The sequence below is a fragment of the Convolutriloba macropyga genome, chromosome 2 (genome assembly GCF_964194025.1).
Source record: "Convolutriloba macropyga chromosome 2, txConMacr16.3, whole genome shotgun sequence".
Taxonomy (NCBI): domain Eukaryota; kingdom Metazoa; phylum Xenacoelomorpha; order Acoela; family Convolutidae; genus Convolutriloba; species Convolutriloba macropyga.
The window spans coordinates 39,862,746-39,878,141 of record NC_134469.1 but is presented as its reverse complement, the minus strand read 5'-3'; the positions used below and the strand labels follow the sequence as shown (position 1 = coordinate 39,878,141).

Here is a 15,396-nt window from a genome sequence, read left to right as displayed (position 1 = left end):
TTTGTGTGTCCCAGCTTACCTATACTTAACTTTTCAATGCTTTTTAAGCCTTACTTGACAGAGTTTGTTTCTTAGAAAGTATGAAGACTTGTGTAATTTCCGTTTTTTTAAGTTGGAAGATATGACAGAGATTGAAAAGCTGCAAGAGCACGGCTTCCAGAGCATTGACAAGTACCCTCATCTTCTGGCGACCTACCCCACAAAACGTGTTGATTTCAACGGCGAAGATCTTATGAAGCGTTATAAGACAGGGCCATCCATCAACCCTCGGAAGAAACTTGCGAAAGGATTTGTTTGGCTTGGACGGTTTGACCACAGATATGATTGACAGCGAGAATTCCCCTATCAGAAAAGAAGCTGATAAGAATTTGGTCAGAGTTTTTAAAGGTCAGTTGCCATTTGCTCCATATAGATTTGATTTTAAGATGAAAACTTATCTGTTTTAATTTTCCTGCACTGTTGAGATTTCAAATGTTGCTTAAACCAATATTAATAATAATAATAATATTATAATGAAGTAACTAGCTCAACGTTTGTCCTATACTAAAGGCATTCGATTTAATTGATGCAACACTTGTTTGCTTTTAGATGTTGTCGAGCAAAAATATCCAGTCACCCCACGACTTGCTCTCTTGAAGGCAAAAAATGCGGCAAACCAAGCTGGTCTCGAGCGGAAAAGCTACCAGCGGCACAGTGATGAAAACGAGGTGGCCAACTATGATGTTGTCAATGATTTAGAAGATAATCAAAATGCGGATGTTGATGAGGACTAAATTATAAGGCAGTCTTTAGTTGAGTCTGTACTCTAGAATACCTTGCAGAAAACTTTAAATCTCGATTGTTTTACTTGTTGCTTAAACTTCAAACTGAAAAATTGTTTACTTTAATTTCCGATTGGAATTGCTTTTAAACAGGATTGATTTAGTGCAATAAATTTTGATTTGAACTCATTTTCTAACAGATTTGTGCAGTTAATGTCAGTTTAATGTGAAGTTTGTTAATTTGGTAAAGATGGTTCATGACTTAAATGATATTCAGTTAGTTCCTAAAATTTGTTTGAATGACGTTTTCTTCGGTTAGCATTTGTTTGAATGACGTTTTCTTCGGTTGCCTGAATTTTCTTTTTGTATCGCTTTTCTTTCCTGTTCATTTAAAAGATTGTGAAATGTTTTTTTTTTGGTACTGTTAAGATCAGAAGGATAGAATAAGTAGTTTTTTGCTCTAGATTTTAATTGTATTTACGCTTCAGATATGGATTTGTGTGAAATGCTGTCACAAGCTGAGGGTTGGGTTTCCAAATCCTTTATCCAAGATACGGAAATTAGTCCACTTGTTTTAACTTCGTTATTGTCGGATGATGAGATGAAAAGAATGCAGAAATCTAATCGTCAATTCAGTAAATTGTGTGATGACATGGTAAAAATCTATTCGGCATCCTTTGACGCTGGTTTAAGGATTGAACGAGATAAGTTTGGTGGTTTTTGTCTAGTAAATCGAAGTGGTCGAAAAATTAAATCTGGCGTAATAGAAAACACAGTTGGTCTGTTGGGGAAAAAACCAAAGAATCGAGAGCTCGATGACTGGTCTATGATGGAAGGAGAGAAGATCTTAGTTGGAGTCGCGAGATGGGCCAACCACTCATGCCGCCCGAATTGTGAATATTATATGAATGGGGGCTTCAATGGCAGACCATGCGTAAGGCTTCGTGCTCTGGATGATATTCGGGACGGTTCTGAGCTGCTGACTTTTTATAGCGCCGATTATTTTGGTGATGGAAATCTTAATTGTCTCTGCGGTCACGATGATTTGCACCATGAAGTAAAGTGTACCCAAGAGTCCTCATCAACTGCTCAAAATTTTCGAACCTCGAAGGGAAGACGCGTTCTGCCCAGAATTAAGTTGTTTGTAGAAGAAAAACAGAATGCTCTGGAAAATTTAATTAACTTTTATGATGAATACTCAAATGCCAGCTTGTTATCGGTCGAAAGTTCTACTGAAATTAATTTCCCCGTGCAAATTGATGAAAATTCAGACATTGAAACGTTTCCGTTCGAAGGCTCCGTTACCTTTTTAGAAGAAAACGGTGATATTGAGTTGCATGAGAACAGCAGCAGTTCTAGGAGTCTTGTCATAAGTGGCAGCAGCTCTTCCAGCTCCAATCACGCAAATGAAAACTCAATTTTTGATAAACGGTTCTGCTGTGATCGTTTAAATGCGGTTTCTGTTGTCTCTCCTATCAAATTGACCGCATCTCTGATTACCCTGGTGTCCAAGCATAATGGTTCGAATGCCCTTCTGAACGATCTTTTAAAACGAGACCAAGCGCTTTTTGGTGAACGTGCCATCACGCCCTGGACCGTTAAAACACAGTTCCGAGAATTTTGTGACCGATATCAATCTGAAAAAATAATTAGCTCAAATGGCGAGCTAATCCTCATCAAATTTCGTATATTGCTATTAGATATCGTTTCCAGGTTGCTTGCGGACATTATTTCATATGCGAATGAGAAGATAAGTGGTGAAGACATACTCATGCCTAAGTTTTGTATTAATCAAGATGTAGCAACAGTTAGACTTCTTATAAACACAGATGGTGCTGCTGTCTCCAAATCACCCCCTATCGACATGGCCACTCTTTTTAGCTGTGGCAGACCTTCCTCCAAAGAAAAGGCAGTCGTTCGAAAACATTGTGCTAGGTTGCCTCTTTGTAGGGTCCGGCTATTCTGATTTCGATGCCGTGCTTTCTCATATAGAACAAGAGTTATCAGTCTCCGAGTCAATTCTTTTAAATGGGAAACAGATCAAAGTTGTCTTCAAACCTATACTCCTTATCGCAAATTTGATTGGCAAATCCAAAGTTTTGAAAATGAAACAGTGCAATGGGTTTTACGGTTGCACTTTATGCACACAAAGAGGAGTACATTACGCTGGAGCTCACCGTTTCCCGCACGGAGAATCAAGATTGATATGCAGGCTGTAAGTCAACAATAAGTGTTAGCCAACAACTAGGAAAGAAGTTAGTTTTTCATACGCAATTTTGCGAATTTCGCGATTAGCGAATTTTAAAAATAGGCCTTTTTCATCGGGTCAAGGAGTTGTTCAAATCAAGTCAAACTCGGTATGGAGTATCCCCTGTGTACCTAGAAGGTAAAAAAAAGTAACTTTTGCTATAGCTTGTTTAGGAAAAAGTTACTTTTTCATACGGAAATGTCCAATTATTTCGAAGAACTTGAGATTATTGAATTTTAAAAATAGGTCTTTTTTATCGGGTCATGGAGTTATTCAAATTGAACCAAACTCGGTATAGAGTATCCCCTGGGTATGTAGAGTGTAAAACAAAGGGAATTTTTGGTATAGCTTGCTTAGGAAAAAACTTCGTTTTGCAATCGGAAATACCGACTTTTTCGCTTATTATATTTTGAAAAATTGTTAAATTTTATTCGGTCAAGGAGTTATTTAAATCGAACCAAACTGGGTATGTAGTATACCACGGGTACCTTGAGTGTAAAACGAAAAGAATTTTTGGTATAGCTTGTATAGGAAAAAAGTTAGTATATCATACGGAAATTTGCCATTATTTCGAATAACGAATTTTAAAAATAGGTCTTTTTCGTATGGTCAAAAACGTCTTGGAATTGAACCAAACTCGGTATTGAGTTTCCCCTGTGTAGCTAGAGTTTAAAATAGAAAGATTTTTTGCTATAGCTTCCCTAGGAAAAAAGTTAGTTTTTCGTACGTTAATTTCCGATTAATTCGAATAATTAATTTTAAATAATTTTAAAAAATAGTTAATTTTTATCGGGTCAAGGAGTTGTTCAAAGTGAACTAAATTGATATCCCAGACTACCAGTACTATTTACGTTGTAATGCAAAAAGATTGGTCCGTCTAACTTTCCTAGAAAAAAAGTTCGTATTTCAATCGGAAATCTCGAATTATTCGCTTATTCTATTTTCAAAAATATAGAAGTTTTATCGGGTCAAGGAGTTGTTCAAATCAAACCAAACTCGGTATGGAGAATCCCCTGTCTAATTGGAGCATAAAACAAAAAAACTTTTTGGTATAGCTTGTATAGGAAAAAACTTAGTTTATCATACGGAAATTTGCGATTATTCCGAATAACGAATTTTAAAAACAGGTCTTTTTCGTATGGTCAAAAACTTCTTGAAATTGAACCAAACTCGGAATAGAGTATCCCCTGGGTATGTAGAGTGTAGAACAAAGGGAATTTTTGGTATAGCTTGTATAGGAAAAAAGTTAGTTTTTCATACGGAAATTTGCGATCATTCCGAATAACAAATTTTAAAAATAGGTCTTTTTCGTATGGTCAAAAACTTCTTGAAATTGAACCAAACTCGGTATAGAGTATCCCCTGGGTATGTAGGTTGTAAAACAAAGGGAATTTTTGGTATAGCTAGCCTAGGAAAAAAGTCAGTTTTTCATACGGAAATGTGCAATTATTTCGAACAACTTGAGATTATTGAATTTTAAAAATTGGTCTTTTTATCGGGTCAAGGAGTTATTCAAAGTGAACCAAATTGATATCCCAGACTACCAGTATCATTTAGGTTGTAATACAAAAAGAATGGCCCGCTTAGCTTTCCTAGAAAAAAAGTTCGTATTTCAATCGGAAATCTCGACTTTTTCGCTTATTCTATTTTCAAAAATAGAGAAATTTTATCGGATCAAGGAGTTGTTCAAAGTGAATCAAATTGATATCCCAGACTACCAGTATCATTTAGGTTGTAATACAAAAAAAATGGCCCGCTTAGCTTTCCTACAAAAAAAAAGTTCGTATTTCAATCGGAAACCTCGACTTTTTCGCTTATTCTATTTTCAAAAATAGAGAAACTTTATCGGATCAAGGAGTTGTTCAAAGTGAACCAAATTGATATCCCAGACTACCAGTATCATTTAAGTTGTAATACAAAAAGAATGGCCGGCTTAGCTTTCCTAGAAAAAAAGTTCGTTTTGCAATCGGAAATATCGATTTATTCGCTTATTCTATTTTCAAAAATATAGAAATTTCGTTGGGTCAAGGAGTTGTTCAAAGTGAACCAAATTCATATCCCAGACTACCAGTAACGTTTAGGTTGTAATGCAAAAAGAATGGTCAGCCTAACGTTCCTAGAAAAAAAGTTCGTATCTCAATCGGAAATCTCGACTTTTTCGCTTATTTTTTTTTCCAAAATAATCATAAATTTAAGGTGTGCTTGGTTGGGGAAATCATGGTTTAGTTTAAATCATTTCTAAGTTCAGTCAATTCTCAGAAAGTTTTCTCGCGATCAAGCTTGTGCCCACAAATCACCATGGCGCCCACGCAATTGAGTATTTGCCTTTTCGCTTATTCTATTTTCAAAAATAGAGAAATTTTATCGGATCAAGGAGTTGTTCAAAGTGAACCAAATTGATATTCCAGACTACCAGTAACGTTTAGGTTGTAATGCAAAAAATGGTCAGCCTAACGTTCCTAGAAAAAAAGTTCTTATCTCAATCGGAAATCTCGACTTTTTCGCTTATTCTATTTTCAAAAATAGAGAAATTTTATCGGATCAAGGACTTTTTCAAAGTGAACCAAATTGATATCCCAGACTACCAGTAACATTTAAGTTGTAATGCAAAAAAAATGGCCCGCTTAGCCTTCCTAGAAAAAAGTTCGTATTTCAATCGGAAATATCGATTTATTCGCTTATTCTATTTTCAAAAATACAGAAATTTCATCGGGTCAAGGAGTCGTTCAAATCGAACCGAACTCGGTATGGAGTATCCCCATTGTATGTAGAGTCTAAAACAAAAAGAATTTTCGCTATAGCTAGCCTAGGAAAAAAGTTAGTTTTTCATACGGAAATGTGCAATTATTTCGAATAACTTGAGATTATTGAATTTTAAAAATTGGTCTTTTCTATTGGGTCAAGGAGTTGTTCAAATCGAACCAAACTCGGGATGGTGTATCCCCAGGGTATGTAGAGTGTAAAACAAAAAGAATTTTTGGTATAGCTTGCCTAGGAAGGAAGTTAGTTTTTCGTACGTTAATTTCCGATTAATTCGAATAATTAATTTTAAATAATTTTAAAAAATAGTTAAATTTTATCGGGTCAAGGAGTTGTTCAAAGTTGCTCAGCTTATTTCCATAGAATCTACTATTCAATTAGATTGTAATAAACCGGCAGTTTTTGCTTTGGGGTCAATACTTCAAAAAGTGGTAGTGTAGAAAACTTAAGTTCGGAAACGCAAAAAATTCGTCTGTTTTTTTTTGTAAAATGTCTTGTTATTTCTCGACTATTAAGTCTAGGCGGCTCAAAGTGATAAAACAAGCGTGTGGCAGGCTAACGTTGGTCATGGTTTGAAGAAATTCAAGATTAGTTATATATAAAGTCAAGTTTTGCGATTTCGACAGATGTTTCTCTAAAGTCGTTTCGTATTTCAAAAATATAATGTGACCCTCTGGGTGAAGGAGTTGTTCAAAGTTGCTCAGACTATTTTCATAGAATCTACTATTCAATTAAATTGTAATAAACTGGCAATTTTTGCTTTGGGGTCAATACTTCAAAAAGTGGTAGAGTAGAAAAGTTAAGTTCGGAAACGCAAAAAATTGGTCTGTTTTTTTTTGTAAAATGTCTTGTTATTTCTCGACTATTAAGTCTAGGCGGCTCAAAGTGATAAAACAAGCGTGTAGCAGGCTAACGTTGGCCATGGTTTGAAGAAATTCAAGATTAGTTATATATGAAGTCAAGTTTTGCAATTTTTTCAAATGTTTCTCTAAAGTCGTTTCGTATTTCAAAAATGTGATGAGACCTTATGGGTCGAGGAGTTGTTCAAGGTTACCCATACTGCTTTGCTTGTGCCTTCTATCCATAGGGATTGTAAGGCACTAGGTTGTTTTTGTTTTGGCGTCTTTGTTTAAATTTTGGGGGTAAACTTTAAAAAAAAATTGACTTTTTGTTAAATGTCCATCACTTTGTGCCCTTACAGGCACCTTCTCCCATGTGCTGTATTTTAATTGTGCTTTGTTTCTTTGCTTTAATGATGTTCTAGTCCTGGCCTATCCGGGATTTTAACTATATATATCATGTCTTGGGAAGAAAAGAGCCTCCGTTTTTGCTTATTCTGCAAGAAAAACAGTCAAATCTGTTTCCTTGTAGTTTAAGAAGCTCCTGAGGACTCACGAAAAACCAAGACTCGTTAAATGCCTCCTTTCTGTTGTTATGGAGAAGTAGTAACTATAGAACTTCCATATTATGTAGTCATAAAACGTTGTGATCATAAAACGGAAAGTTTCATACGGAAATTTGCGAATTTCATGGTTAGCGAATTTTAAAAATAGGTCTTTTTATCGGGTCAAGGAGTTATTCAAATCAAACCAAACTCGATATGGAGAATTCCCTGTCTAATTGGACCATAAAACAAAAGGATTTTTTGGAATAGCTTGTATAGGAAAAAAGTTAGTTTATCATACGGAAAATTGCGATTATTTCGAATAACGAATTTTAAAAAGAGGTCATTTTCGTATGGTCAAAAACTTCTTGAAATTGAACCAAACTCGGCATAGAGTATCCCATGTGTATCTAGAAGGTAGAACAAAGGGAATTTTTGGTATAGCTTTTATAGGAAAAAAGTTAGATTATCATACGGAAATTTGCGATCATTCCGAATAACGAATTTTAAAAATAGGTCTTTTTCGTATGGTCAAAAACTTCTTGAAATTGAACCAAACTCGGTATAGAGTATCCCCTGGGTATGTAGATTGTAAAACAAAGGGAATTTTTGGTATAGCTTGTATAGGAAAAAAGTTCGTTTATCATACGGAAATTTGCGATCATTCCGAATAACGAATTTTAAAAATAGGTCTTTTTCGTATGGTCAAAAACTTCTTGAAATTGAACCAAACTCGGAATAGAGTATCCCCTGGGTATGTAGAGTGTAGAACAAAGGGAATTTTTGGTATATTATGTAGTCATAAAACGTTGTGATCATAAAACGGAAAGTTTCATACGGAAATTTGCGAATTTCATGGTTAGCGAATTTTAAAAATAGGTCTTTTTTATCGGGTCAAGCAGTTATTCAAATCAAACCAAACTCGATATGGAGAATTCCCTGTCTAATTGGACCATAAAACAAAAGAATTTTTTGTTATAGCTTGCCTAGGAAAAAAGTTCTTATTTCAATCGGAAATATCGACTTTTTCGCTGATTCTATTTTCAAAAATATAGAAATTTCATCGGGTCAAGGAGTTATTCAAATCGAACCAAACTCGGCATGGAGTATCCCCTGGGTATCTAGAGTCTAAAACAGAAAGAATTTTTGGTATAGCTTGCCTAGGAAAAAAGTTAGCTTTTGATACGGAAATTTGCTATTATTTCGAATATTTTTTTTTTCAAAAATAGGTCTTTTTGATCGGGTCAAGGAGTTGTTCAAATTGAACCAAACTCGGTATGGAGTATCCCCAGGGTATGTAGAGTGTAAAACAGAAAGAATTTTTGGTATAGCTGGCCTAGGAAAAAAGTTCGTATTTCAATCGGAAATATCGACTTTTTCGCTGATTCTATTTTCAAAAATATAGAAAATTCATCGGGTCAAGGAGTTATTCAAATCGAACCAAACTCGGCATGGAGTATCCCCTGGGTATCTAGAGTCTAAAACAGAAAGAATTTTTGGTATAGCTTGCCTAGGAAAAAAGTTAGCTTTTGATACGGAAATTTGCTATTATTTCGAATATTTTTTTTTTCAAAAATAGGTCTTTTTGATCGGGTCAAGGAGTTGTTCAAACCGAACCAAACTCGGAATAGAGTATTCCCTGGGTATTTAGAGTGTAAAACAAAAGCAAGTTTTGGTATAGCTTGCCTAGGAAAAAAGTTAGTTTTTCGTACGTTAATTTCCGATTAATTCGAATAATTAATTTTAAATAATTTTAAAAAATAGTTTATTTTTATTGGGTCAAGGAGTTGTTCAAAGTGAGCCAAATTGATATCCCAGACTACCAGTAACGTTTAGGTTGTAATGCAAAAAAAATGGTCAGCCTAACGTTCCTAGAAAAAAAGTTCTTATCTCAATCGGAAATCTCGACTTTTTCGCTTATTCTATTTTCAAAAATAGAGAAATTTTATCGGATCAAGGAGTTGTTCAAAGTGAACCAAATTGATATCCCAGACTACCAGTAACGTTTAGGTTGTAATGCAAAAAGAATGGTCAGCCTAACGTTCCTGGAAAAAAAGTTCGTTATTCAATCGGAAAAATCGACTTTTTCGCTTACTCTATTTTCAAAAATAGGGAAATTTTATCGGATCAAGGACTTTTTCAAAGTGAACCAAATTGATATCCCAGAGTACCAGTAACATTTAGGTTGTAATGCAAAAAATGTGGCCCGCTTAGCTTTCCTAGAAAAAAAGTTCGTATTTCAATCGGAAATCTCGACTTTTTAGCTTATTCTATTTTCAAAAATAGAGAAATTTTATCGGGTCAAGGAGTTGTTCAAAGTGAACCAAATTAGTATCCCAGACTACCAGTAACGTTTAGGTTGTAATGCAAAAAGAATGGTCAGCCTAACGTTCCTAGAAAAAAGTTCGTTTTTCAATCGGAAAAATCGACTTATTCGCTTACTCTATTTTCAAAAATAGGGAAATTTTATCGGATCAAGGACTTTTTCAAAGTGAACCAAATTGATATCCCAGACTACCAGTAACATTTAGGTTGTAATGCAAAAATAATGGCCCACTTAGCTTTCCTGGAAAAAAGTTCGTATTTCAATCGGAAATCTCGACTTTTTCGCTTATTCTATTTTCAAAAATAGAGAAATTTTATCGGGTCAAGGAGTCGTTCAAAGTGAACCAAATTGATATCCCAGACTACCAGTAACGTTTAGGATGTAATGCAAAAAGAATGGTCAGCCTAACGTTCCTAGAAAAAAAGTTCGTTTTTCAATCGGAAAAATCGACTTATTCGCTTACTCTATTTTCAAAAATAGGGAAATTTTACCGGATCAAGGACTTTTTCAAAGTGAACCAAATTGATATCCCAGACTACCAGTAACATTTAGGTTGTAATGCAAAAATAATGGCCCACTTAGCTTTCCTGGAAAAAAAGTTCGTATTTCAATCGGAAATCTCGACTTTTTCGCTTATTCTATTTTCAAAAATAGAGAAATTTTATCGGGTCAAGGAGTTGTTCAAAGTGAAACAAATTGATATCCCAGACTACCAGTAACATTTAGGTTGTAATGCAAAAAGAATGGCCCGCTTAGCTTTCCTAGAAAAAAAGTTCGTATTTCAATCGGAAATATCGACTTATTCGCTTATTATTCGCTTATTCTATTTTCAAAAATATAGAAATTTCGTCGGGTCAAGGAGTTGTTCAAATCGAACCAAACTCGGCATGGAGTATCCCAAGTGTATGTAGAGTCTAAAACAGAAAGAATTTTTGGTATAGCTTGCCTAGAAAAAAGTTAGCTTTTGATACGGAAATTTGCTATTATTTCGATTATTTTTTTTCAAAAATAGGTCTTTTTGATCGGGTCAAGGAGTTGTTCAAACCGAACCAAACTCGGAATAGAGTATTCCCTGGGTATTTAGAGTGTAAAACAAAAGCAAGTTTTGGTATAGCTTGCCTAGGAAAAAAGTTAGTTTTTCGTACGTTAATTTCCGATTAATTCGAATAATTAATTTTAAATAATTTTAAAAAATAGTTTATTTTTATTGGGTCAAGGAGTTGTTCAAAGTGAGCCAAATTGATATCCCAGACTGCCAGTAACGTTTAGGTTGTAATGCAAAAAAAATGGTCAGCCTAACGTTCCTAGAAAAAAAGTTCTTATCTCAATCGGAAATCTCGACTTTTTCGCTTATTCTATTTTCAAAAATAGAGAAATTTTATCGGATCAAGGAGTTGTTCAAAGTGAACCAAATTGATATCCCAGACTACCAGTAACGTTTAGGTTGTAATGCAAAAAGAATGGTCAGCCTAACGTTCCTGGAAAAAAAGTTCGTTATTCAATCGGAAAAATCGACTTTTTCGCTTACTCTATTTTCAAAAATAGGGAAATTTTATCGGATCAAGGACTTTTTCAAAGTGAACCAAATTGATATCCCAGAGTACCAGTAACATTTAGGTTGTAATGCAAAAAATGTGGCCCGCTTAGCTTTCCTAGAAAAAAGTTCGTATTTCAATCGGAAATCTCGACTTTTTAGCTTATTCTATTTTCAAAAATAGAGAAATTTTATCGGGTCAAGGAGTTGTTCAAAGTGAACCAAATTAGTATCCCAGACTACCAGTAACGTTTAGGTTGTAATGCAAAAAGAATGGTCAGCCTAACGTTCCTAGAAAAAAGTTCGTTTTTCAATCGGAAAAATCGACTTATTCGCTTACTCTATTTTCAAAAATAGGGAAATTTTATCGGATCAAGGACTTTTTCAAAGTGAACCAAATTGATATCCCAGACTACCAGTAACATTTAGGTTGTAATGCAAAAATAATGGCCCACTTAGCTTTCCTGGAAAAAAGTTCGTATTTCAATCGGAAATCTCGACTTTTTCGCTTATTCTATTTTCAAAAAAAGAGAAATTTTATCGGGTCAAGGAGTCGTTCAAAGTGAACCAAATTGATATCCCAGACTACCAGTAACGTTTAGGATGTAATGCAAAAAGAATGGTCAGCCTAACGTTCCTAGAAAAAAAGTTCGTTTTTCAATCGGAAAAATCGACTTATTCGCTTACTCTATTTTCAAAAATAGGGAAATTTTACCGGATCAAGGACTTTTTCAAAGTGAACCAAATTGATATCCCAGACTACCAGTAACATTTAGGTTGTAATGCAAAAATAATGGCCCACTTAGCTTTCCTGGAAAAAAAGTTCGTATTTCAATCGGAAATCTCGACTTTTTCGCTTATTCTATTTTCAAAAATAGAGAAATTTTATCGGGTCAAGGAGTTGTTCAAAGTGAAACAAATTGATATCCCAGACTACCAGTAACATTTAGGTTGTAATGCAAAAAGAATGGCCCGCTTAGCTTTCCTAGAAAAAAAGTTCGTATTTCAATCGGAAATATCGACTTATTCGCTTATTATTCGCTTATTCTATTTTCAAAAATATAGAAATTTCGTCGGGTCAAGGAGTTGTTCAAATCGAACCAAACTCGGCATGGAGTATCCCAAGTGTATGTAGAGTCTAAAACAGAAAGAATTTTTGGTATAGCTTGCCTAGAAAAAAGTTAGCTTTTGATACGGAAATTTGCTATTATTTCGATTATTTTTTTTCAAAAATAGGTCTTTTTGATCGGGTCAAGGAGTTGTTCAAATGGAACCAAACTCGGTATGGAGTATCCCCATTGTATGTAGAGTCTAAAACAAAAAGAATTTTTGCTATAGCTAGCCTAGAAAAAAAGTTAGTTTTTCATACGGAAATATTAGTAATATTAGTAAATTTCGGTCTTACTATTATTCTAAGGTGAGGGCCTCGGGCCCGCATGAGGTGCACCCCCCCCCGCTGGGCTTTTGTGCACCTCATGTTGGGGACGTAGTTGGCGTGCGGTCGATTTTTTGGGTTCTCTGATCAGACAAAAGTGCGCTCGAAACGTCCTCTGATCAGACAAAAGTGCACTCGAAACGTCCTCTGATCAGACAAAAGTGCGCTCGAAACGTCCTCTGATCAGACAAAAGTGCGCTCGAAGCGTCTCTCTGATCAGACAAAAGTGTGTTCGAAACGTCTCTGATCAGACAAAAGTGCGCTCGAAACGTCCTCTGATCAGACTAAAGTGCGCTCGAAAACCTCCCCTGATCAGAAAAGTGTGCGCTCGAAAACCGCCCTATCAGACTAGTGTGCGTTCGAAATTGTCTCTGATCAGACTAGTGTGCGCTCGAAACTGCCTCTGATCAGACCGTCCCAGACCGAAGTGACCCCTGATCAGACAAGTTCCAGACCATTGTCCAGACGAAAGTGCGCTCGAAGCTTTTTCCAGACCATGTAATTCGAGCGCACCCGCAACATGTGTGCGCTCGAAACTCGTCTGATCAGGGGTCACTTCGGTCTGGCCACCTCGACCTGGGTGGTAATATGTAATCGGATTTTTGAGCGAAAAGATTAAAGGGAATAAATTGGGTAATATGGCATTGGGTATTTTAACACTGGGTAAATATTATGCAACCTAAAAATCCGCTATCCTTAAATTTGCCATACCTGACTGTAATGATATCTTGAAGGTAGTTATATAAACTTACCTGTGCAGTCCTCGTGGTTTTTGTTAGGAGAGTAGAACCCACTATCACAAGTGCAGTTGTATGACCCAATGCTGTTTTCACAGTCACTGTGATCGCCGCATTTTCCAATAGCACACTCATCGATATCTAAACAGCAAATGATTTCGATCAATTATTTTGGCACTATGCCAAACTTTCCTATAGCAACAGTTGTATTACTTACCGATGAATTAACTTGTTAGCGCCTATGAATACTACAAAATCAGAAACAGAGTGGCGGAACACTGTTTTGTGATTATAGATTATTATTTTCCGCCATTTTTTCTAGCCATTGTTGCTACATGAAGAGAGGTGACAAAACAGTCGAAAAAAGCAACAGTTGTGGGAGTTTGATAAGTTCTCGAAGGCGAGAAAATCAGTATTTTAATATTTATCAGTCGATTTGGTAACAACATAAACGGGAGTAAATCAAACAAGGCGACTCGGTAATGTGCGATCGCACATAAGGTTCCGACCCCGTTCATCCACAATATTGGCTGGATTGTCTGCCAAATGAACATAGAAAATCCCAAAAGTTTTTTTTAAAAAAATTGGTGTATGAACGAAAAGAGAGTCTCCAATGCAAATAACAGTGGTGGAGTACAAATGGCACATTAGATTGACGAGATGTGCAAATATTAAGAAAGCGAGTCAAGACGAACAGCAAAATCAAACAACAACAACAACAAAAATTAATTTTATCAAAAACTTCATGTCCGTTTCAAAAAACAAAACTTAATAACAAAGTCAAAATAGCGTCAGATAAAATAACTTCTAATCCACCAGAAAAGATAAGGGAGTAGTCAAAAAAGACTTGGTAACAATTAGACAAAAAAGAACAAAAATAGTAAAGTTGAAAAATTCGCTTATTTTTTTAAGCAATTAAATTCGAAGTAGTGAAAACCATTAGAAATCAACTACAAAATCCTATAGGTGTACGATTACCAATGTTTCTATAGAAGGAGTTAATAACTGCCAGTGTTCAATTGTTTATGCAGTTACAAAAAGAACAAATAGACGACAAACAAAAAGTCAAATAAAACTTGGCGGAAAACGCTTTTGAAACCGTAAAGCCATACTATGGCCATCAAAATGTGTTCAATTGCACTTTCTGCGATCACCGATAATGAATTTTGTGACTTTTCATTAATGAAGCTAGGTAACAAGTTGAAAAAAATGAAAAAATGCAAAAATAAGTACCCTTATAATTTTTTTTCGAAAAAAAAATCATTTCCAAAGACATGAACGCCAATATTTACAGAATGAAATAATTAATTAGGTTTATATATCCTTCTAAACAAAGCCCTTGAGAATTGTACTTATCCAAAATATGTCTTATGACTACAAAAAGAACGTCAAACATGACAAAAATCAAAAACTAACTTACTTTTTTTTCCATGTCGAAACCAGTAAAGTCAACGAATTCTTTGAAAACATTAGATTGTGTGACACAGATCCACTTTTCAAAACTTTTTTTGACAACAAAAATTTCATATTTGGACTGTAATGAACGAGACTAGATAATGAACAGACGATAAAAGGAACAAAATTGCGAATTTAAAAAGTGTTTTTTTTTAATTTGGAAAACAACTGTTTTCAGAGTCATGAAAGCCATCAGCTGTCTACTAAAATCAGTATATGGGCACATCTATTATTCTTTGAACAGTCAGTGACACCGGATCATTGTACAGGAAATTTCATACGACTAGAAAGACAAAGTAAAAAGGGCAGTTAAAGACAAAATTTAAAAAATTCAAATAAATTCTTCGAGAAAATAGTGTCGAAGCCGTTAATATCATAATCTTTATCTTCAAGGCTTTCAATAAAATCAGTGGTGCCTTTTAATGAAAGCCAAAAATGTGATATATGAACTGCCAATAACGTGATAATGTGACAAAACTAGAAAACGTGAAAAATGGGCAAATATCTAAAATTTAAGAAAATGTGAAATCTAGTTCTATCAAAGCCATTAACAATAACTTAATTCGTAAAACCGCAATAAAAGTTGAATTTGATTTCAATAGAATGAAAAAGCACTCTTTCATTGCTTACAACAAGCTACAAGTTGACCAAATAAAGAGAAAAAAAGAGCAAAGTTCAATAAGTCATTACTTACTTGAAAATCAAATACTTTTAAAAGTCAAAATGACCTTAAGTTAATAAGTAATCAACTAGATA

The 15,396-nt window shown here is 34.9% G+C and overlaps 1 protein-coding gene across 1 annotated transcript in view; it reads right to left on the bottom strand.

Annotated features, from left to right (window-relative positions):
- LOC142334901 (uncharacterized) overlaps positions 1-15,396 on the bottom strand; it is a 235,711-nt gene that overhangs the window by 125,669 nt on the left and 94,646 nt on the right. Inside the window, exon 21 of the mRNA XM_075383229.1 lies at positions 13,201-13,326. Coding sequence (XP_075239344.1) covers positions 13,201-13,326 — 126 coding nt within the window. The remainder of the gene's footprint in view (positions 1-13,200; positions 13,327-15,396) is intronic.